This window comes from Pseudopipra pipra, chromosome 7 (genome assembly GCF_036250125.1).
Source record: "Pseudopipra pipra isolate bDixPip1 chromosome 7, bDixPip1.hap1, whole genome shotgun sequence".
Lineage (NCBI taxonomy): Eukaryota > Metazoa > Chordata > Aves > Passeriformes > Pipridae > Pseudopipra > Pseudopipra pipra.
In genome coordinates, this window is record NC_087555.1 from 28,174,715 (window position 1) to 28,199,907 (window position 25,193).

The following is a 25,193-nucleotide window of genomic DNA, read 5'->3' on the forward strand; positions in this document are numbered from 1 at the left end:
TTGTATTCATAGGTTTTATTAAGAGATCCAGCACAGGTAATAACATTGCTTCTGTTTGAGGATGTAATTAGAGAAGAACTAAATTCTGCAGAGAAAAGTTGAATGTGGAGAGAAATAAATAGCATGGCAACCTTGAGCTCTTTCTGTGCACTCAACATCTGATTGTACAAATATTTTTTCTTTCCAAGGCCTGTCAAACTCCAATTTCAGTTTAGTAGAATGGGATTTCAGTGGCACTGGTCTCACAGCATCCTCTACTGAAGGCTCTTAAATTACAAATGCAACAGTAAGCCTCATCTGAGAGAAGAAAAGACAGAAACAATATGTGCTCAAGGTCACAGAGGAGTTCTCCAGCACAACTGGGAAAAATTGCCAGAGCTGCGGTGTCCTGACCTTGGTCCTCACCTGCCAGACTTTGTCATTCTGTCCCAAGACAGCACCTGGAGTAAACCCAGCCCTACCTTCAGGGAGAGCAGGCGAGAGGGGATGGGAGACACCTGTCCTTCAGTTCCCCTTGGTCAATCTGGACCCTTATATCACTCATGTAGTAAACAATCTATTAGAGGGTTCTTCACTGTACACAAGGATGCCTAGAGGATGACCTGGTGCTATTGTGCTGTAAAGAAGGATGATAAGGAGAACTTAGAGGCCTGTTTTGCAATGGTCTTTGCAGCTCCCCCTGCAAAGGGCTGCCTCCTTTTATGATGAAGGATAATTTATAAATAGCCCTGATTCTGCTACTTAGAGAAAGCTTTTGTTCCTCCCTATACTTGATATACGTGATACTCTGCAGTGGAGAGCAGATGTTTGTACCGGATTCTGCTCGCGTGGAAATCAGCCGTAGAAGGCTCAGAGGCAAGGGGTGAAATAGCATCAGGGTTATCTCCTGTCCTCAGCTCAGAGCTCCTATTACAGCCAGTCTGAAAGGCCAGGAGACGCCCTTGGACTCAGCAGCACAATCTTGAGCGCATGCCTGTGTCTCTGCTGGAGATGAGCATCCTGTTGTTTGCAGAGTCCAGTTACAGCTACAGCTGAAAAAAAACCCTGTCTGCATAAACAGGAATTTTCCTCAATTTCAGGAGCCAGCAGAGGATACTGCCTTGTCTCTCTCTCTGAAAGGGCTGAGTAATTCTTCGTTTGTTTTGTTCCTTTGCTGCCTTCTTCCAGCTCCATGACTTTGGTGGCACCTTTGGCAGAAGAACAGTCACTGTCCCTTCCATTTTATCCATATCCACCAGAGGATTTTGTTTTCCAGATTGACTGCTGCTGCTGAAGCTGTAGCAATAACACTCCTGTAATAGCTTTACTTAAGGGAGGGAAGAAACAAACCCACATGACAAATTGGTCCAATTTATCACAGCAACAGAAACCTGCAATTCAGCTGAATCGCCCCCACAGGCCAGCTGAGACAGCCATCAGTATTTAAGGACCTGAGTGACACTGCCTGAGCAGCTCCAGCTCCGCCTCTGCCCCTCCCCTCATCACAGGTGCCCCCAGGTGTGTCACTCCACTGGTGTGGAGGGCACTCCCACGCTTCCCCTGGGTGACCAGGGTCTGTCTTCAGCCTACTGGGGAAGGCCTGCTCACTACCCACAGGGGCACAGCCCAGACCTGCTGGGCACAACCAAACTCTGCCCCTTTTTCCTACTTGGCTTGACCACCTGTGCTGCATGTTTATGTCCAAGTAACAGCTCCAAATTTTCTGGGCATGCCTGTGGCACACAGGGAAGTGGGAGCAGGACTGGTCCCATCTCAGTTCACAGTCTCTCCTACAGTCTTTTTTTTTTTTTTGGGTGACTGTATAACCCAGAGAGGATTGTTCACCTCATAGCAAGCTGGAGATGGCTTCTGTTCAGCTGTCTATACCTGTTCCTGTTATTCAGGCAGGAGTATTTTATTCCAGAAAGAGCTGCAGTGAAATAAAATGCTAGCAATACGTCCTGCCTATGGTGCACGTGGTGCAGGACTTGAAAAGAGCATGAATCAAGCTATGCCAAATTCCTCCCAGCAAGGGAGCCTGGAGATCTCTTTTGCTGGGCTCAGGCTCCAAGATGGCCACAGCAACTGGCATTTGAGAACATCTCCCAGCTCTGCCTCAGCATGTAGTGGCTCCATTCTGGCTCGTTCTGCCTGGAACAGTAACAGGAACAAGTGACAGGTTATACAGTTACATATGGCCATAGGCATGTTCCCTCATGGCTCTTGTGCCTCTGTTTCCCTGGTCTGTAAAATGGAGGTGACTGCAATATCCTGGTGGCAAGCACAAAGTAAAACAAGGCATTTTTGGCAGGGCTGTGGTGGGGCAGAGGAGTTTGGACTGCTGGATCAGCAACTTTACTTCCTTCAGCAAGACAGCACCTTCTACTAGACTCTCTTTTCACTTAAAACCCCTCATTATCTAGCAAACTGCACATTCTAAAATGGGACTTCGTTATCCACTCCAATGGCAGTGAGTGGCAGAGGCCATTACAATAACAGAGGCCATTACATCTTTTTGGTAAGATGGCTCTCTAATTCACTTTGTATTTAACACTGGTCATGGGGGGTCAGGTCTTTTTGTAAGATACATTCAGCAAAGCCCCTTGGCGACCATCTCCCTGCTCTAAGGAGGTGATTAGGAATAAACAGAATAGCAGCGGCTGCTCTGTCAAAATAGTTTGGGGCAGAGGGGACAGTGATGTATACAGAGGACTCAGGTATTTAGGAGGGAACAGCTGGCCTGCTGCAGTGCATCCATCCAGAGATGCTGGGCCTTTTCCAGTGTCAGAGCTTGGAAGCTGCTGGGGGACAGTTTCCATCCCCTGGAGTGCTTGGTGACTGCCCTGTGGTTGTAGAGCACCTGTCCTGTTATGGGCACAGCTTAAAACTAACAACAGAGTTGTGCAGAACAAAATGTAACTCAACAGACACATGCGAGTGCCCTAGCAAACACCTAATGGATTGTTCCACCATTTAACTCTCCAAGAAAGGAATCATGAGCCAATTCAAGTGCATTCCAAATCACAGTTCTTTTCAAAAAATTAACAGAGCCCAGCTCTTCCTCCTGGCAGCTGTCCAGTTATTAATTTCAACGTATCAGCTGCAACTGAATGGGCTTGGGCTTCTGCCCACTATTTCTATTTATTTGTTTTCCATTCATCTCCACTGAAATTAAAACTCAAAGCCATCAAGAGAGAATGGAAAACAAACATGCTGAAACAATATTGCTGCCCACATAAAACCAGCAGAAATCACTGCACTTTTTCCTCCTCTGCAGTGAGGTAAGATCTAATTTTTAAGAATCTCTGTGCCTTTTACCTGAAAAATAGTGCAGGCACCTGTGGCACTAGTGCAGCCTCGAGTTCTTGTTCTGGGCACACCCATAGGCAGGATCCTACTGGAGGTGGTTTACTGTCTTCTGGGCCACAGTGACTGCAGAGGCCCTGGGCTGGAGACCTTTCTGGATTAAACAACTTCTTTATGGTTTAAGACAGAGCCAGATGGTCACACTGAGGCTACAATCCCACGTAAGAGTTTGGACTGTGCCCATGCTCCCGTACACTGCATTGGCTGTGGGAAGAACTGCAAGCTTTTAAAGGAAAAAGGCAGCCCAAGGGAGCGCTGGTGACCTGTGAGCCCCAAGGAACATGGGCTGCTGAGGGCTCATGGGTCCATCTGGCAGAGCATCTTCAGTCATGGGCTTGCCCAGCTGGTGAAGAGGGCTTTAAACTACAGTTGCCAGGGGAGAGGAACCTCCATCCATCCCAGCTTGATGACAGAGCCAGCAAGAGAAGCCTAGAGTCTGGAGAGGGATCACAAGTGGGCTGAAGAGCACCTGAAGAGCAGCATAAAGGAATTGCAGCCACTCCAGCCAGGAAGTTGGTCTCATCAGGGATCCAACTGGAATGCCCCCATGCAAATGCACACAGCATGGGGAATAAACAAGAGGAGTTAGAGATATACATATAGCTATATACACACCTGCAGGGCTGTGATCTTATTGACACCACAGAGAAGGGAGGGATGGCTTCTCTGACTGGACTCTTGGAATGGAAGGATACAGGCTCCCTAGGAAGGACAGGCATGGGAGAAAAGGTGGAGTTGTTGCCTTCTATGTCAATGACCAGCTGGAGTGCATGGAGCTCTGGAGATGGATGAGGAGCTGACAGAGTTTATGGGTCAGGATTAAAGGGATGGCAGGAACATTACAGTGGTGGTCTGGTACAGGCTGCCCCAAGAGGAAAACCAAGCTGATGAAGCCCTCTACAGACAGATAGGAACAGCCTCACATTCACAAGCCCTGGTCCTCATGGGGTGCTTAAACCACCTCGATACCTGTTAGAGGGACAACACAGCAGGGGACAAGCAATCCAGGAGGTTCCTGAGTGCATTGATGATAACTTCCTTCTCCAAGAGATAGAGGAGACAACAAGGAGAGGTGTAGTGCTGTAGCTTCTTCTCACCAACAAGGAGGGGCTGGTAAGGAATGGATCTCATGGGCAGCCTTGGCTGCAGTGACCATGAAATGGTGGATTTCAAGATCCTAAGGCTGGCAGGGGGGGTGCATAGCAAGCTCACTACCCTGGACTTTAGGAGAGCAGAGTGACCTCTTGAGTGACCTGCATGGTAGAGTACCATGAAGGAGGGAAGATGAGCCCAAGAAAGCTGGTTAATATTCAAGGATCACCTTCTTCTCCAAACTCAGGAGCAACACATCCCAACAAAAAGGAAGTCAGACAAAAAACACCAGGAGGCCTTCATGGATGAAAATGAAACTCCTGCACAAACTCAAATAAAAGGGAGCTTACAGACGGTGGAAGCAAGGACAGGTAGCCTGGGAGGAATACAGAGAAAGCACCCAGTCTACCTCGTGCTTGTTTGATTTTGTATTGGTGGCTTGTTTTGTTCTGAACCCATCTTTATTTCAAAGCACATGACTTGATAAAAATGTTTTTCTATAAAAGCCCAGGCTTTTCCAATGTCCTGATTTTTTATGCATCCCAGTGTGAATAAGAACTGAAAAGACAAAGTTTATAAACTTACCTTTAAAGTGATACAAATTACAAAATATTTACAACTACAGTATTTAAATCCTATTTGCAACAAGATCAATAGGATCCAACTGTTGCTGTACAGGAAGGGATTCTTTCCAAGATAAGTAAAATATACTAAAATGAGGTTTTGGTATTTTTCAGTCCTTTTCAAATGTTTTCCTTCCTTAAAAACACACAAAAGTAAGTGCACAGTACAAGGTATGAGTCTGGTTGAATATGGAATTCTTCAGCTTGTTACCTATAAAGATTTTCTTCCACCAATAAAGAGAGTTTCCAGTTCTGTATTTAGGGCCTCATCTGGAATTACATCATCCTCCATAAACTCATCTCCAAGCTTTTTCCACCATGGCCAGCGAGTGTATTTCAGCATAGTGTTGTGGGATTGTCTTGCTTTGGTAGCTACAGGGACTGATCGACTCACAAAGACACCAATGTCTTTTTCTGTGGTCTCTGCTAACCCTGGAGCATCTGTAAAAACAAGGAGAAGAGTTTTTTATATTTTGTTTGTGGCTTTATGAGTATTTCAAACAAAAAGAGGAGCACTACCCTCCCACTTCCCACTGTCCTAGGTCATCCCTTTCCCCATGCTGGCATTGCAATTTTATGACTGCATGATAAATCTGATTGGAGAGGGGATCCAAATAAAGGCTAATCCGAAAAAATAAATACATAATGGGGTAGAAAGAAGAAGGGGTGGCATCCACCAAAATGACTTCTTGGGTAAGTATGACCTAAGAGGATCTCCTGGTCACTACTGCTGGATCAGTGCTCCTGGCACAGGGTGACATCAGCAGGGTGTTTCCACTGCTCTGGCACAGCAGCACTGAGAATTCCCTGCCTGGGGGACCCAACACAATGTAAGAGTGTGTTGCTGATTTGCCTGCTCAGGGAGCAATGAGCTGCAGTGACACAGCACATGACAGACTAAATAATGGAATTCAGTAACGTGCTGAATTCTACCCGGCTTGGGTGCTCTCTGGTGGCTGCAGTTTGCTACTCTTGCTCCTTCACTCTGGGCCACTTGTCTGGAATTAAGATATCACAATAGTGAATTCTGTTTCACATAAAGCCAGGCCAGAGAAAATGAAAACATGATTCGGAATTCATAGCTCAAAGATTTCCTTCTTTATCTGGAAGGGGTTAGAGAACTTCAACCAGCAGCTTACGTACAACACAAGAAAACAAAACAAAGCAAAACAAATGTAGAGGAATAGGTTGTGTGAGATTCCCTTTTTAGAAATTTTAATGCCTTTTACAGGCCCATTGCTTGTAGAAGAATAAGATACTCCTTGAAAAGCAGGTGTATTTAACCTACAGCAACCCTTGGATAATCTTTAACAAAGACTGAATCTCAAGATAAGGCATATGGCAAAGGAAGAAAGATCTTTCAGTTTTGAAATGAGCCTTTACCATTGCTCACTCTAATTTTCCATCTAAATTGGTTTAATCCAAATGGTAATCAAAACTATGATCACAGGCAGTCACATACTCATTAGCAGCTCCACATCAGTGTTGACCTGAGCCAGTAATGTCTCTCTCCTCTGCGCTGCTCTCTGATCCAGCCTGCTCCTCAACAGGAACTGTGCCAGCTTTTCCTGAGCCTGCATATGTAATTCTTTACTCATTTCTTCTGACATTTGGGAAGCCTGGAGGAAAGTAACAGTTTGTTACCATTAGGAGCTGGTTATTTTAAATCTTCCGGGGGTAGAATAATGCCTAAACAAGGAATGCAAATGCTGTTCTTAATTGTTAACTTAATAATTTTGCTTCCTCTGCAACTATCTCCGAAGTTATCCTGCATCAAATATATAAATTTTCCAATTACAGTTTGCTTTGACACTTTTTATTAGATTAATGGTTAAAATCCCCAATATCCTGCTGCCTTGCAGTCAAACAAGCAGAGTTAACACACCCATACCTCACATGGATTATCTTGATCAGAATTTATGATGCTGAGTTTATTTCATCCCTAGAGTATTTTATGTTGCATCATTAATGCAAATTATGAAATGACTAAGAAACAGACCGGATGCAATTTGATGTAGTCATCCACCTTCTGCTGCAAAGCTAGTCTCTGCTCATCAGTCAGTCCCTTGGGTTCTTTCCAAGGAGAGAGAGGTCTCCTCCTTCTTCGTTTTTCCAAGAATTTACAAGCCTTTGTAAAGAACATATGAGAATATGACAATCACAGACAAGAAGTTTGTCTTCTCACTTTGTTTGTAATCAATCAGTGAAAGAAAAATATTTCCATAATGCATTGTTAAAGCCTAAATGCAGCTATGATGCTGAAAAGACAACATACAAGGTCAGCATGAACACTAAATAGTAAGTAACAACGCTCATAATAAGTCACTGACTCATCTGTAGTGTGGTGACATTCCAACCTTAGGTTTTGAAGTAGCAGCTCTTACATTTAAGTTACAAAATTGTATTAGGATTTGTAACCTATGCAAGGTTTAACCCTTCTAAGCAACTTGTGGCTCTAGACTATCATCTGCTGAGTAATTTTTTGATAACTTATGGCTACATTGACAGTAAGACAATAAACAGTTTTGTGAGGCATCACAATAATCCACTCAGTCCTATCTAATGCTAGAACAGAAGTATATATACTTACTGTTCTCTGAATAATGACAGCTGCTTTATACTCCTTAAGAGATTGTTTCTGTTGATGAAAAATTCTTCTTGCTCTATACCCTCGCCAGAATCTCTGGATAGTTAATGCTGATTTATCCTCCATTTCCTCCATGTATTTATTTACCTGACCTACAAATGTAACAAAAATCCAGTTACAAGACTGTGGGTTAGGATCTCTTAACAATTTACATTGTTAATCCTCAAACTAGATAGTACCAAAGCAGCTTGGGTGCTCTCAGTTAAAAACTCCTCTTCCCCAAGGTCCACTAGCTGTGGGTCATGTCTTGCAGACTTGTAGCTGCAATGGAGCTTTGTAACACAAGAAAACAGGCTCTCCCTTTCTCCTGCACCATTCTGAAGGCAGCAGATCTTGATCAGTAGTTACTGAGCCCTGGGGGAATTAGCATGTTCTCTTTCAGATAATTGGGTCAGGAGAAGAGACAGTAAGACTACAGTGCAAACAGATGTGCAAGATTAGGACATATATTTGGGGAAACTGGAGGAGTCTCAGATAGTTTAATCTTCTGCTATAGTTTAATATAAATCATACTGGCATGGACTCTTTCCAGTAAGGCCAGCTGTCGTTCATGGAAGAGTCTCATGGCTCTCTGTCTCTGAAGTTGCATTTGCAGTTTTAGAGCCTCATCTTCCTTCTGTTTTGCTAAGTGTTGCAGCTCCTGTTCCCGTTTAGCTCTGCAATACATAAGTACATTAACAATTACTTTTAGCTGTACATTTCTTTAAAGTACCTCTCTTTCTCTTTGTGTTAAATAGTCCAGCGCTGAGAAAAGAAATCCACAAAATAATCTGCTACCCCAGCTGTTGGCTGCAGAACCACACCAAGCAACGAAAAGTCACCTTCAAATTAGCCACAAATCTCTTATACCTACAAAAAACTCTGAGCCTATGAAATCAAAGGATAAAATTTTAGTTAGGATAAAGTTCTAAGGACCCTGAAAGGAGCAATGCTCCATGTGGGACATTCACAGCCAGCACAAACTGGAAAAATAATTTTGTTTCCATCATCTGGGGAGAAAGTAAAGCAACATTAGCCATCTGCTCCAGTATGCACCTTTTCCAGTCCATCCATCAGCATGCATGGCACCTGCTTCTTATAATACATACTACTATTTTTCTACTGACTGCAGGAGTAGATCAGAATGTTGGCTGTCAAGCCTCACTTCTTAAATCTGGAGTGATTTTTTTTTCTCCAGGAAATACAGACTGACATTTTCTCCATCAACTTTGTTAACAGAACACTAGGAAAGAATTTTCTTGCAAATTCTTCCTGATCTGTACTAGATTTGATGTTAAGATGTTGCCCTGCTGTGTCTGGCACTGGAAAAGACTCAGCAGATGTTTCACAGATGAGACAACTGAAAACTCTGCAACTGGCCCTGGAGTGTTTAAGCTAAAAATAGCCTGTACATCAATTATATATATACTAACATATCAATACAGAGACTAATACATAAATACTGGATATATTAATGTATCAATACTAATAATTACTGAGACCACTTCAACATGGTCTCTGTGAAGTATGAAAGAGGAGGTGTGAGCTAGGACTCCCCTTCACTGCCCCTTCCCATCCCAATGGATCCGACCTCATTAGCAGCTTAATGCCTGAGACTTTATGAGTTTACCCCAAAACAAGGTAACAATGTGACTTCTCTGTTCCTACTGCAGCAAAATCACTTGCCCACTCAAAACCTGAGTACCCCAACTGGGCCCACAGCCCTGAGTTCTGCTCTCCTAGAGCACTTTTCCAGGGACATTGAAAGAAGTGCTTTAAGCATTAGGAAAGAAAACCAACGGAAGGAGCACAGGTACAAGGGATGCCTGAAAGGAGAAAAAAAAGCCAGTAGACTAGAACTAATGTACAGCAATTTTGGTATTGTTGCATGTCATATCTTTAGACTCACACTACTGTTGAGATAATTGTGTGTTTCTCATCACTAGTGTAAATTGAGGTGCAATTTTTCCACCAACCATACTTTCTCTCAGTCTCCATAACTGGGTGGGGAAAGATGGGATGGAAGCTGTCGTGTAAAAGAGATGCTCTGGATTTAAAGATCTGACCCTAACTGAAAAGCCTCCACCACAACCTGACACACCATAATCCCTCTACAACTGTAACAAAGACTTGAAGTGTGCCCACACACCAACCTACAGAAACAGATCATGATACATGTGATTATATCAGAATGGTTTCAAGGAAACTAGAGGTTTTCAGCCCATGCATTTCTGCAAATTAGAGCTGTAAATCTTTACATTTTTAATCCAGGAAATTAATGTTTTAATCCAAACATTATATTTCTACAGTAAATGAAGTTACAGCATCAAACAGGACTTTTGATGGCATTTTCTTGATAAAATTATTAATATTTTCCCCATAGATTTTTATCAGCCTCATTAGGTTGAAAACTACAAGAATATTTAACGAACTTTTCAGATGCACTTTTGTGAAACTACCAATAGTGTCTGTCAGGTACTTAAATGTTTTTTTGATACTGATTCTTTCCCATGTAGTCTGCAAAACACATGCTCTTCTTCATTCTCTGTTCCTTCTAATGAAAAGATGCATTTGCTTGCACAAGAGCACACTGTGATAGGGAAATGCCTCTGAACAGAAGTAAAACATACACAGAGTAAGATCCAAGCTTCCTTCAGCAGTTCATGACAGAGATCAGCCTTGCTCTCATCATCTTTTTATATATATAAAATGGTTTCATTTTTCCTGCATAATTAACACAAATTCTTGCCATTTTAAGAGTCTTACAACTAGCTACATAACAGTGAACTAACTTCAAGGACAGATTACAGGCTTTAATATTCACTGGGGAGACATTTCTGAAACCATAGTTTCAGAAGTTTATAACTTGCAGAGTTTAAATCTTCCACTGCAGCTGCAGGTGAGTCAAGTTTGGAGTTTCAACCTCTGCACTATTTAACCATACTTGTTCTAAAATAAATCTGTGAATATAACCAGAACTTGACTGTTAAAAATTAAAAAGTCCTCTTGAAGGTTCTTCTAAAGTCATGCTTGCAGTATTCCAAACAATATTTTTCAGCATAATGCTAGCAGCAGTTTTGACCCAGACAGAAGAAAACCAACACTGGAGCTGCACAGTTACTGTATTTGCTCAGTACACTGGGACTGACTGAGCCATGAACACACAACTTTAAGGATATTAATAATTTTCCATTCCTCTCAATATTAAACAAACACTTTCAAAAGTCCATTTAAATGATTCAAGAACTACTTAAGAGGCACACACTAATGCTTGCAATATTGAAAATACGACACAAGGGAGTCAAGCAGCTTGTTGATTGCTGATAGCCTTGTCACACTTTCCCTTCTGCTTTACCATGTTATGTCTTGGCCCAACATCCAAATTTCCTGGGCTATGAGTTTGGCTTGCAGGCTTGCAAGGTGCCTGATGGGAGCAGGAATATTGGCTTGAAGTGTATGGTGGAGTAAAAAGGAGCAACAAGGTGTCATTCTTGGTGTTTCAGTACAAAAGCTGCAGTGACTAGTGGCCCTCAACAAACACACTATGTGCCCCTGCAAATCTTCCAAAATTTAAAAGAGTACACCTCAGATAATCCAATATCTTCTTAATGCCAATCTAGACAACAACAAATCATAACTGTTTGTTTTCTATCACCTTGGTCACGATGCAATGTAATTTGACATTCATATCTTGGTACAGTTTTGACATGGCAATGCTCAACGGGTGCAAAAAAAGTTTGAAAAAAACCCCTGCTGTAGAGTCTGAACTTGATTTAGATCCAATAACCTATATTAAATTCACACTAAATTTCTCAAAAGAGTTAGCCTAACATGTGCTAACATTACTGCTGAAATCTTACTTCAAGTGAGACAAGCATTATTTACACAGCTTCATTCTTCTGTGCTGCTCCAAGGCAGAGGATACTATCTAGGTCACTGAAACTACTCCACTTCCAAGAGTCAAAGATTTCAAAAATTAATGAAGAACAAGGTCTTGCAATCACCATACTGAGCAAGCACTATGGGCTTTTGTTTCTGCAGCACTCTGGCATGTGGAAACTCTGGGACAGCTTCACATATAATTTACAGTGCAATTTTGTGTCAAGTTAACCGTGAATCAGTTAACTGTTCTACCACCAGTACATCATCTTCTAGTGCTATTTAGTGCAATCCCATGCTACAGTGTGCCACAGTTTCAGTTTTCCATATGCTACAAATTTTTACATAGAAAACATAAAAGCATCACAGAAGTAAGTTTTTTCATGGAGAAGTCTGGCAGCTGGGAAAGGGACAGTTGGAGATTTTGGCACCAGAAGTGGCAGTTTGGTACTGCTGGAAAAGCACATTGTTTGGATGTTTCTGCTAAAAGAATCTGTAGTGAAACAGCTCATATTGGCATTACATTACCTTTATGTTTTAGAAACAGCAGCTGACTGGAAAAAGCCATCTTCAAGATGAAGGAATACTTGGTCAGCCCAAACTCAGGGCCTGCGATATGGAAACAAACTCTCAGAGAAGGTATTTCCAGCAAGGATGGGAAGGTGAATGGGAATTGCCAGCACAGATTTATCACAGGCAAATCATGTTTGACCAGCTAGATCGCATTCTGTGATGAGCTGACTGGCTCTGCGGATGAGGGGAGAGCACTGGATGTCATTGTCCTTGACTTTATCAAAGCTGTCATCACAATCTCCCATGCAGGGCAGGGCTGGCACTCAGAGAAACCTCCACAAACACATAAAATGGGTCAACAGAAACCACATGAAGTTTAAATGGGAAGTTCTACACCTGGTACCAAACAACCTCATGAATCAGTACAAGCTGGGCACTGACTACCTGGGCAGCAGCTCCAGTGAAAAGGACCTGGGGTTCCTGGTGGGATTACAGGCTGAACATGAGCCAGGAGCATGCCCTTGCAGGGCATACTGGGCTGCACTAGCACAAGCAGAGGCAGCAATCAAAGATGATTATTTGGCTTTACTCAGCACTCTCAAAGGCATATCTGCAATACTGGTCACACTCTACCGGGACCCCCAGTGGTAGACAAGATACTGACAAAAGGGAGGGATAGACACTGTCCAAACAGAGACAATCAGGCTATGGAAGGTAGGATATACAAGGACAGGTGAGGTTTATTTAGCCAAAAGGAAAGCAAATATAATTTCTGTCTTCCATTTCCTAAGTGTTATAGAGCAGACACAGTCAGATCATGGAAGTGGTCAGAAAAAGGACAGGAGGCAGTGGTAAGGAGTGCAACAAGGAAATTCCCACTGGCTGTAATGGAAGAATTCTTCACAAGGCAAATCATCCACCAGAAAAGTGGCCAAGTGAAATGGTGGGATCTCCACCCTTGGAGACCTCCAGAACTGGATATGGCCCTGAGCAGAGAGATTCTATTTTGAGGCTGGGCCTATTTCAACCAGGACATTGAATCAGATGATCTGAATTTTTCCTGTCAGCCTGTGAACTGAGAAAACCCAACACAAACCTTCTTAATAGACTCCACTCCTTATTGTTTTTCACGAAGCCATAGTGTTTACCTGAAGCTTCTCTGTAATGTGGTCACTGCTTGGGGTAGCTTTTTCAGCCTTCTCCTTGTCTGAAATCCCCTCCACGTAGCCTGGATTATACATGCTGCTTGATGCTGCTTCTGAAATAAAACAGTCTGTAGAATATTTTCTATGCATAAAAATTATGCTTCCATAATTGGACGATGTCAACATTTGGCTAAAACCCACCAGTTTTCAAATGCATCAAATTCACTATTTGTACAGCTTGGGGAATTTAAGGTCTTGTAAGACAGTTATTATCATGAACCCCATATTTGCCCCAAAGGCAGCTCATCTGATCCCCTGTACTGATGCTTTCTGTGGCAAACAAATGAATCTACAGAACAAATATATATATAATCAATGTTAGAAATTTGCCTTTAAAACACCTGAAGCACTTGGCATTTCAAATGGTGATTCAATCAAAACACCTACTCTAGAGAGGACAGAAAGACAAGTTTGGAGAATTAGCGGCAGGAAAAATGTTACATTTGCAGTATGATCAGAAGTCACTGAAATGCAAACATGAAAAAGAAAACCAATTCTATTCTTAAACGAATTTTAAAAAAACCCACAAACCAACCCAAACACAAACCACCTTGCTCTGTTGCAGATGAAAGCAAATCTCTACAAACACAACTCTGATTTCTTTAAAGTATTGTCTCTGAGAAACCTGCAAGTAAAATTTTTTTAAGAAGCTCATAAAACACATCATCCCTTTTATTGGGAACACAGCCCAGGTGGTGTTCTTACTGCATATTTTCTCTATATGACTTAATTCTATGTGAATGCTGCTTAGAATTCAGAGATCTAAATTTGTAACACTGACATGAGAAAAGCAGACACAGTTATTTTTATTTTATGATTAGGAAAAAAATTAATTCTTTTTCCCCTACGATTGTATTGAAATCTATGGTGAACCTACAAAGAAAGTCAATCTCTCGAGTCCTAGTCCCATATCCTATTAATAAGAAATTTCTTGATGTTTTCAAAAAAAAGAAAAAATAATAAATATGAAATTTAAAACTCCATAGTGAAAAATTGAAAAGTGTCATGGAAGCGATAGAGTAAATCCATTCTAAACATATACAAATCACATATAACTAGGATTTCACATAAAAAGTCTAATCAAACTTTATCACCTGCATTTCTCCTTTTCCACTGGATTGTTCCAAATATAGCACGTCCAAGAGCTGATTGAGCTCCCTGTCAAATCCTTTGCCAGTCCACTGTTTATTTAAAAGCCCTTTTAATCCTAAGGGAAAGAGAAACAGCATGTGATAGCAGTAGGTGAATGTTTCTTTTCAGGATTTCAAAGTAACGAACTGGAGTCAACAAATAAAATCTGATTCTATGTGCAAAGGAACACTAGAGCTGAACACCATTGGCCCCCTTTGAGTTTCAATGCAGAATATTATCAAAGAATATCTGGTGCTCCAACCATCACAGAGAAGTATTATCCAGTGATTTTGTATGTCTGAATAAGTATTGTGTCTACATAATGGGTAGTTAAATTATCAGTGTACTTTCAGTGTCTTAACAGTAAGTCATTGTAAGGCACTAAAAGAATGTAAAGCACCACAAAAGTGCAGACTGTTATTAGCACTATTTTCGTATTTTTCATAATAAAATTTATTTATTTATAACTGGAATTGTTCTATGTCTTATCTGCATGACACAGTCTGTGAGTACATGTGCATCCAATTCATGAGACAAAGTAGCTTTTTGGGTTTGCAGTAGCTAAAAATCACACTTGTGCTCCCCCCACAAGGCACACACACTCCCTGTGCAAGTACACAGTAACACATGGTAAAAGTTTTGTATCAGACAAATCCCAGAGCCCAAGAGGTCTGAGGGGAGTTGCAGGAAAGAGGAAGGAGGGCAGGAAGTAGGCACATGTTTGATAGCCTCCTGAAGAACTGCAGATTCAAGTAACTTTTCCATCTTCAAATCATTGTAAGCATATTCATACACTAGGGAACTCCAACACATATAAAGGATCTGGATATGGAGCACCAAGTCCTCCATGCAAACAGAAATGGCACCTCTGTGGCACCCCATGCACCATTTTCGAAAGATGATGACAGTTAAACACTTGAGGAGAGACACAGGTGAGGTTCTAAATGGAGTTAGTTGGTGGCCTAAGGCTGTCTACAAAAGCAAGTAGTCTGGCTACACAAGGCAGCTCCCTCACAGAAGTGCTGTGGGTCTGACACAACCATTGGCCAGTCTCTGTACAGACTACACAGCCGATGCACCTTCCAGCCACTGCCAGGGAGTACCTGGCATTTGCCTCTCAGACGTGTCAACCCATGCAGATAAAAAGACCAGGCCTTCCTGGAAACCTGATGTAAAGACTGTGCTAGCCTTGGGTTGAGGTGATGTCCTCACCTTGGGCAGGCTGCTTCCATTGGCAAAGCTTACACTGAAGCACCTCACACTGGCAATGGCTCTGAGCCACTGAGAAGCCAAGTGACTTCAGTGAGATGGCCAGATGGTGGAAATGCTGTGATGCTTTCTTTGTTGCTGTTATTCCTCAAACTATCTAAAGGATTCCAAATCTGAGTGAAAACTAACATAAGGATTCTAACTTTAAAAAAAAAAAGTAGAGGAAAAAAGCAGGTTTTTTTAATTTCTTAGTGGAAAGACAAAATGCACAGAAGAGACATGAAGAGTTTCTAAATGACTGTGGCATATTGTGATTCTAGAGTAAAACAAAGCATCATCTTTTCATGGAGACTTGCACCTCTTCAGACAAGCCAGCATTCTACAACTGGGATGATCAGACCATCACAACAGATTCACAAGGATCCACAATGTGATACCAGCCTTAGGCTCATTATATTTAATTTCAAACCAAAAGGAAGCCCTCGCCTCTCAAGCAAAAGGGTAGGAAAGCTGCCCATCTGGTCCAGAAATCTTCCTAGCTGGTACCGCCTAATAAGTAATCAGCACAAGTGTAAAAAATTGGAATTGAACATTTTTGTCTACCATTCCCATTTCTTACTGTCCTTGTCCAGAAAGGACTGAGGCTGCTCATGAGTAGTTTTGACCAACAACATAAAAGACGTGGCAAACATCAAAGCCTCTTCCTTATTCACCACAGGCATGACAGAGGACAAAAGGGCTTCCTGGAACTCCCTGCCAGGCTAGAGACAGAAACATTGAATGGGACACCTCATTAAAGAATGAACAACAGAGCAGATTATACACATATGCAGCCTCCTCATCTAAAGGCATCAAGACAAAATGATAAACTCATTACATGAATTTTTGGAAAGAATTCATTACTTGGATATCAAAAGACAGTCAGCTCCTCAATAACAGAACAGCATCTATCAGATGAGCAGACCTGTAACACCCAGGGTCAGAAGTTCACTTTGAGTAAAACTCAAAGCACAGTGGCAGATGTCTGACAGGGCTCTGACTGTGGCAGTACAGACACTCTGCTACTGGGATCCCTCAGTAACCAACCTGCACAGGGAAACAGGAAGAAGTAAAGCCCATCAAGCTGGAAGTGACAAACAACAGGTTTAAAAGACAAGTTACCACATGCAGAGTCCACAGAAGAAAATAAATCTAGGAAACAGAAAGGGGCACAGTATCTTAAACTACAACAAAAATGAACAGAAGAGAAGGAGAAAAAAGCCCCAAAAGCAACGCAGAACTGCAGTTTCCACCTGTACTGGATAGTTATTGAATCAAGATGGGAAACCTTCATCTTTGTATTCTCACAGTGACTTAACTCCTTGCAGAAGGCTGAGCCATGGGTCCCATGTATGTTTACAAACCTTTGTAGCGAGCTGTGAGTAACTGCACAAGCTGTTTGCTCAGTTTTGCCACCATCAGCAGCAGTTTTGTGGCAGCACTTCCAACAGCAGGATTGGTGGTAGATGAAAGCTTATAAACAAGTTCATCCAAAATAGAGTGAAGGGTCGCTTTATCAACTTGAAGGAAGACAGAACTTGAAAAAGAAGAAAGGAAAAAAAAAGGGGAAGGGGGACAGAAGTGTTAATTAAAAAGCATGAGCTTTTTAACAGTGATTATTTTTAGATATGTCAGGCCATATAGCAAGCCAACATGCCCAGCTAGCTGGGCCAGCAACCTGACCCAGGCAGTACTACTGTTTCAATCAACCAATTCCCATTCTCTCAATTTAGCCACATAAAACCTCCAGTTTTTTACTTTTTTTTATTTCTACAACAAAGACTAGGGAAAAAAAACCCCAAACAAGAAAACAGAACAACTCTTGTATATGAATAATATATATATTAAATATATAATATATATATAAAATTTATTTTATCAAGTGGTAATGAATTGAGTTTAAAATTTATAATTCAGAAAAATAATTATATGAAAACAACTGACCTATTGATCCTCAAAATATTGTGTAAAACAGACATCATTATAATTGCTGTTTCAACATCATCTGTTATTAACAACTGCAGGAAGCAATCATTTTGCAGTACTGCAAAAAAACCAAAAACAAGCAAACAAGAAATTAGGCAATCAGAACCAGACATGAAAACACCATAAACCAAATAAACTTCATTATGAAACACAAGCCATAACAAGTAAAACCAGATACTGTTTCTGGAACAAACTCCCTCATTTATAATTTTTACACTGGAACTTACTGAAATACGTAAACTACTTCAAGATCCAAAAAACATGATGAACCCTGTTTTTTCTGCCTTTGGATATCCCCCAGGCCCTGATGTTGCAATGGAATAAAAGCTTCAAAACCTTTTATGTTACACTAGTACCAGTTTCTTATTACAACAGCAGAATTATCACTGGGGCAACAATATCCAAAAAAGATAAGGACTTCAACCTTGACAGTTTGTTACACCAGGTTATTTAATCCAAGTCCACTGATGTCATTAAAGCACCATCTTTTTTATGACAGTGTATCACTGTCTACGTAGTCAGCAATTTTTCTGACCATGTGTGTTTTTAGTTACACATCTTATGATCCTTATGTTTTTGTTCTATACTAGAAAGAAAAACAAATTCTGCTTTTTAAAATCAGCATTATTAACATTGGTTTAATTGAAAGCTTATTTTGGTCAGAAATGTATAGTGAAGTTTCTTAGGTATTTGTAAAGTTTCCTGGCATGGCAAGAACTTCAGAAATCTGTTTCCAAATCTAACCACTCCTCAGGGCCAGCAATGTACTCTAGTCAAATTTCTTCATATTTTAATCACACACAGGAAGAGATCAACTGTCTCTTATTGGGAAAAAAATTAATTTTAAAGGTATAGAATTACAATGGGAAATTGCAATTTTAGAATTAGAAGGAAGACACTTCTAATGTTTGTCTCTGGAAGACTAGAAGGGGAACTCTTGAGTATTTCCATTTTAGATATTGCTGTTGAGCTGAATACTTTAAGAGACTGATTTACCATCTGCTTCAATATAGAAGACTAGGTGGATACTAGCTTAAGAGTGATTCTTGATACCTGTAGTTGCCATAAATAAATGTTCAGGTGTTTTATAGTTTGACATTTCCCTTACCACATGCTGCTAGTTGAATATGCCCATCGAACAGCCAGCAGATGGCATTGGTTACTGTTTGGAACCAGTGTAAAAATTCTTGTTTTTCTTTATCCTAAACAAAAGAGAAGTAGGTAAAAACATGTGTATGTATCTTCACTAAGGACTTCAGCTTGACGTAGTGGGAAGCTTTGTATGCCTCGGGAATTTGGAGACCAAAACTCCACCAAATTCCCAAATGAGGTCAGTGAAACTGTAGGAACAAGTCATAAAAAAACCCAACTTGTGAGTTCTTTGAGGTCAGAAATCAGTCAATAAGACCTTAACATACTAAAAAAGTAAAAGCACCCATTTGTGAAAAATTCGTAACAAGGAGAGAGAAGTCTTGGTTACTTCTTAGAAAATATTTGATAGCAAAGGAGGGATAAGAAGACAAACAGTAGCTCAGTAAAAATGCATCACAGATTTAACGCACAAAGTGGGAAATACATTACTTAAGATTAAAGAAGAGGGGGGAAAAAAAAGGTACAAAGTGGCCAAGGACACAGTTAAAATGGAAAAGGTTCCCAAAAAACTGGTTTGGTGAAGCTTTAGAAGCACTTCGTAGTTGGAGATCTGGGAGCAAACACCAAACCACTATTAAGTTGAAATTTGATCCCTTTGCCAAATAAAGACATTATGTGCCTGCCTGTGATAACACTGGACTGGAAAAAAACACAGAATCAATCACAGAATGGTTGGGATGGAAGGGACCTTAAAGATCATCTAGTTCCAACCCCCTTGTCATGGGCTGGGACACCTTTCACTAGACCAGATTGCTCAGAGCCCCATCCAACCCAGCCCTGAACACTTTCAGGGACTGGGCATCCACAGCTTCTCTGGGCAACTTGTTCCAGTGTTTTATCACCTTGACAGTACATAATTTCTTCCCAACATCTAATGTGAACCTCCCTCTTTCAGTGTCACAGCCATCACCCCTTGTCCTGTCACTACATGCCCCTGTAAAAAGACCCTCTCCAGCTTTCCTGTAGCCCCTTTAGGTGCTGGGAGGTGATATAAGGTCTCCTCAGGGACGACTTCATGCTGAACAACCTCCCATCTCTCTCAGCCTCTCTTCACAGAAGAGGTGCTCCAGCACTCTGCCATGACCAGAAGGAATTTAGGTTTTAACATGTGAATGCACATACAGATGCACAGTCTAGAGTCCATATTCCAGGTGTGAGCTACAGGCCACTGGAAAAATAGAATCTTGGGGAAGGGGGGGACTGCAAAGGAGCTTTTGATAGTACTACATTGCTGACAAATGTTGTTATAAAACATATGGCCTGATATCTCCCACATTACTTGAGCCTCCACAAATAAAACTATGGAAAGCCTAGTCCCTAGATCCGTGCTGTAAACCCCAGCCATCAGTCAAAGTTTAACTTTGTATTTGATCCTTACTGACATGGAGAAATACAAAATAACAGCGATAAGTTAACATGTAATATTATCTGTTCTGTGTTTTGGCAACATGACAGTTTCTGAAAGCTATTTCAGTACTTCCCTTGACTTCAAAGACTTGTACAAAAAGCAAATGAGGGCAGAATAAACTACAAATCCCCACTGGTACAGTGGGATTTCCAAAATTCCACTGAGCAAGCACCAAATCTGGGTGCCCAGTCACCTCTGAGACCACAAAGTTTAAAAGACAAAGTACTAATTACAATGAAGACTGCATTTGCATTCAAAAGAAATCTTTGCCCACAAGCATGACTCAAGTAGCATGTAGGCTGAGACATAATAAGAAAGTGTGGGGGAAATTACATATTGCGGATAAGACTTGAGTCTCCTGGGATGTCTTTCAGGACAGTGCTTCCTTCTTAAGAACCAAATGCACTTCTCAAGCATTGGACTAACAGAAAAGATGTTACTGATGCTTTCTGAGAATTGATTGTGGTGTCTATCAGAATACTTCATAGGAAAACTTTGACTAAGTGCAAGAAGCCAGTGAGCCAAAAAATTAGATAATATGGGGAAACGGGAAACTGTCAGAATCCATGAGGCTGGTTATTTAAATTACTCGTGGGTTTCATCGGTTGAGCTTTTTCCTTCTGATTCTAGAACTCAGAATGCTTCAGAAGCATGAGGGAACCTAACTGGGCAAACCCTTCTTCTCTGCAAAGAGGGGAGAGAAATGTGAGAAAGTGTCTAAATTTATAAATTCAAAAAGTCTGCCTTTAGCATTCTCAATGTGTAAGTTCAGAAGCAGTGAGCATTCTTGGAATTTTTTTGCCAATTTTACAGCAGAAATTCTATGGCAAAACAAACTTCAACAATTCTGATTTAAAATCTTAAGACTTCCTAAACCATTTTTTGTAAAGCTGAATAAAAGCAGTGGGAACTGAGTCGTTACAAAGGCTGACCTGATGATATGCAAAATTAAGACACTACCGTGACTGGGATGCTGCCTTCTGTAAGGCTTTTTCTCCCCTCTTATACTGCTCTCATTCTTCAATCCTACTTATAATTGCAATCTTCCCTCTACCTTTAAAACCTGTGAAAAGTAGCAGACAAACTTTCTAAACAGGCCTATGGTAACAAACTGGCTTTGCACAAGTCGTGGACCAAATGCTTCCCAATGACAGATTTCAGTTTCAAAGCTCCAAGGCATAAGAAAAACAACTGTGATTTCTGGAAAATAATTTTTTATAATACCGTGTCCCTAGAATAATATTCTACTTATCCAATACGTGACCTTGGAAAGCTTACAGAAGTACTCTGCTCTTTTAACTATGAAATTTAGATACCTTGATTGCTCGGATAAATCTCGCCTGCAAGCGTTTTCCCAAGACCAGCAGGTTGTTTATGGCTGAAGGAAGAAACTTCTCGTAAAATTCCTCAGGATCTTCTTTCATCTCTAGTCCTACACAACAATGACTGAAATGGAAAAAAAAAAAAAAAAGAAGAAAAAACCATCAACCTGAATAGTCAAAGGCCTGTTTGAACAGCTTTGAATGAATGTCACGTCATCAGAGAAGAAATGCTTCACTGGCATGGGACAATTCGCCACTGAACAACAGCTCACTGCTGTGACTGGCTCCAAGGTGGCTACCTCCAAAAGAAGAGGAATCACTGGCAGGCTGGAGACCATACTACTATTTATTATGGCATTTCTCAGTTTAAAACATATCCAAGGCACTTTCTCCTTTGACTTCAAAGGATCTGTTCAGGCTTGTTCTGTATGCTAGGGAAGGGCTCTGATGGTCATGAAGGAGGAAAAAAAAAAGGCAAAATAGATAAGTAGACAAAAAATTGGTAAAGGAAGACTGATATGAAGAGGGTGTACATCAGGCAATGAAAATACGTATAAAACCCCCTATTATTTATCACAAAACCTTCAGCAACCCTGTCTAAAACCTTTTGCTAGCTGAGGAAGACATGTGGGCTAGAAATCAGTTCCTCAGATCTCAGCTCTTATTTTACTCACCGCAAACACATCGGTTGTTTCTGGAAGACTTTTTACAAGAAACTGCACGTTTTACAACCGGGAAGTTTTTCAGTTCTGCACTCAGCACAGATACCAGTGCAACAAAAGAGTCTTCATGATTTCTTACGAATTTTGCTTTCTGACATTTTATCCAGGCTTTGTTAGCTTTTTAGGAATGCACAAATATAAAGCTTTGTTTACCAAGGCCCTTGGAAAGCAAATTCTAGGCATGAAGCTGAGATTCATCCAATTACAAAAGGACATTTTTACAGCTAGAATAAATTTCACTATTGTGTGCAAACTGAAATAGTTTATAGGGGATGATTTAAGTATCACACTACTCTAGTGATAAATCTTACATTCTCTTACTGAAATTCCTTGCATTAAAAATTCATCCTGCAGATGTGGCATAAATAAGAGATGGTCGCCTAATTACTTCATGCCTTAGAATTTTGCTCCCTAGTTAAGCCAAAACCACATACAACTTGAGAAAAATTTAAAATGTATTATTTTTCCTAACATTTAAAATTGAGATTGGATCACTGTGGATTTGAGTTTAAAGTTTTCTTATTTACTAGCTATGAATTAAATTTAACAGCGCCATCCTCACAATATCACTAAATGGGGTTATCTAGTTTATATGAACCCTGTCATCTATTACATTAAAAATAGTAAATAGGTACTTAAAATAGCTATATTAAATAGACACTTAAATATAGCCAAGGTAAGCTGTGAGTCAATCAGGTCAAAGATCTTTGCAAGACGAAATCTAAGCAAACAAGCCTTTTTAAATATCCACAATTCAAAATTAGCAATTACCGGATAAGAACTGTTGCACTGATGAGTACTGTCCACAAAAAAAGGGTAAAGCCAACACAAACCCTGTTCCCACCACCCAGTTTACCCAGCTCAGTGACACACAACGGGAATGAATTAAACAGGACCAATTAGGCTATGCCTGACCCCTCCGCTCTTGACTGCTCCCTGCACTTTAACCCTGGCCTTTTCTGAACAGCGAGCCTTGTTCTGGATGGGAGCCAATGTACTGCAGCTTGAAAAGAAAAAGAGCAAGATGAAAGGACCAAAAGAAAACTAGAAGAAAACTTCTTAGCTTGTTTTTTTTTTTACCTTAGTATCTCTGCTAGCTGGGCAGCAGTGGCCCAGCCTCCCTGCAGTCGAGAGTGGTCTTGCCTAAGGACCAGCAAGCAGTACTGAGTAAGACCATAATCATATATATCTTGCTTAATTTTTTTTGATTCTTCACATCCCAAGGAAGGGCTACTTAAAACTCCTGTGAGATGAAAGCAGGAGAGAGACAAAGATGAGCATAAGATTCTGATGTGCAAGATATTTTTTTTCTTTTACTAAAACATAAGGAGAGTATATACACACAGAGCCAGGATTAAAGTAGTTGTAAGAGTGCTAACAACTTCATAAAGTATTTTGTCAGCATTTTTTGCTCCTGCAGCTACAAACCATTTGTAAGATTATATGACAATCGGGAAGGATCGCTAAACTTAGGTTGCCATTTTCTCTCTACACATTTAGTAGCAAAACATACATTACCTGGGATATGGCCCATTTGTATGAATTTCCTGAGCCACACAAAACCACAACCACTGGGAAACATATAGCTTCCTTATAATTACATCCCAATTTAGAACAGGACCTGACTTGTTCCAACCATTCCTAAGAGCAGTGGCTGTGTGGCAGAAGGGGAGGCAGGGGAGTCACACAGGAGCTCTTGATTACACTTCGGTGTTAAGACTTAAACACTGAATACTGAGGACCACTCTGGCTCTCTGCCCAAAATCACTGGGAGAAATGATTTGACCAAGTATAAGATTCCCGCCTGCATCAGCAGGACAAGGGCCCACATCATTGGGGTGACAGCTGAGAGGCAGGAAAAACTCCTGTCCATTTGCTCCCCAGCTCCTCCTCTTTACGGTTGCCAAGCCAAACGCCACTCAATGTCACTCTCAGGAAAAGCTGCATTGTCAACCTTACAGAGTCTCCAGCCATGCTAGAAATATTCAGAAAAACCTTCAGTATTTAAGGAGGCAGAAGAGAGAAGGACTCTCCACAGCTCGCCAGCCCATCCTTTTATTTTAGGAAAGGTATTAATTACCCTTTAACTTCAGCAGCAGCAGGGGGATGTCCTGTTCCCCGCTCTCAGTGACCTGAGCAGCCAAGGCCAGAACCTGGGGGTCCGCAGCTGCCATGGGGAGCAGCCACAGGCGCACACCACCAGCGATTCCAGCCTCTTTCTTCCCTAATTGTGGCGGTGCAGGCGTGGGGTCCTTAAGCCACTACCTCCATCCCACCTCCAGCTCCTGCACCACCGGCTGGAAGCCTCGGGCCGCCCGTCTCCCCCTGGGGAAGGAAACAAACATGGAGGGAGCCCCGACCGCGCTGCCTCCCCAGGCCGCGGGCGGCCGGACCGGCTCTGCCGGCAGCGCGGGGCTCCGGCCGGGCGGCCCGAGCGCGGCCCCGCGGGGCGGGCAGTGGCAGCAGCCGCACCTCAGCCTCGGCCGGGGGAGGGGGCGAGGGAGCGGTGCCCTCTCCCACCGGCGTCACCCTGGAGCCCCCACGGCCCCCGGGAGCGACGGCGCCGGTGCCGCGAACCCCCGCACCGCGGGGCCCCCTCAGGCGCTCTGAGAAGACCCTCCGCACACCCCAGGCCCCTCTCACCGCCGCGCGGGGGCTCCCCCACTGCGGGGGGGAAAGGGGGGGGATCGGAACGCCGGACCCGCCGTCTCCAACGCGACCGCTCCCCCGCGCCCCCCTCCCCGCACAGCTGCGTGGTCGCGGCCGCTCTCCGCCAACCAGCACTCTCCCCTGAGGGAGGAGGGGGTCATTTGCATATCCGCGTGCGGGCCGGCGCCTCCGACAGCGCCATTGGTGAAAATCTACAGAGGGGCGCGCCCGCTGTCCAATCCGAGCTCGGGCAGGGCGGGGCTGGGGCGGCGATGACCTATGGGAGGCGGCG

At 42.1% G+C, this 25,193-nt stretch overlaps 1 protein-coding gene across 4 annotated transcripts; it reads right to left on the reverse strand.

Annotated features, from left to right (window-relative positions):
* On the reverse strand, positions 1-25,009 carry IQCB1 (IQ motif containing B1). 4 transcript variants are annotated; one of them, XM_064661391.1, is made up of 14 exons: positions 24,896-25,009; positions 24,333-24,577; positions 23,333-23,495; positions 21,525-21,654; positions 18,757-18,850; positions 17,607-17,706; positions 17,027-17,199; positions 14,378-14,490; positions 13,227-13,351; positions 8,221-8,363; positions 7,651-7,799; positions 7,060-7,188; positions 6,523-6,679; positions 1-5,501 (listed from the first exon to the last, which is right to left on the reverse strand). In XM_064661391.1, exons 2-14 carry the CDS (start codon positions 24,424-24,426, stop codon positions 5,272-5,274), a joined length of 1,800 nt encoding a protein of 599 aa, XP_064517461.1. In that variant the 5' UTR covers positions 24,427-24,577; positions 24,896-25,009; the 3' UTR covers positions 1-5,271. The 4 variants fall into 4 exon arrangements, with proteins under 4 accessions (XP_064517461.1, XP_064517463.1, XP_064517460.1 ...); XM_064661393.1 differs by lacking the exon at positions 24,896-25,009 and adding an exon at positions 24,725-24,876; XM_064661390.1 differs by lacking the exon at positions 24,896-25,009 and having other exon boundaries at positions 24,333-24,877.
* Positions 25,010-25,193: the final 184 nt, after the last annotated feature.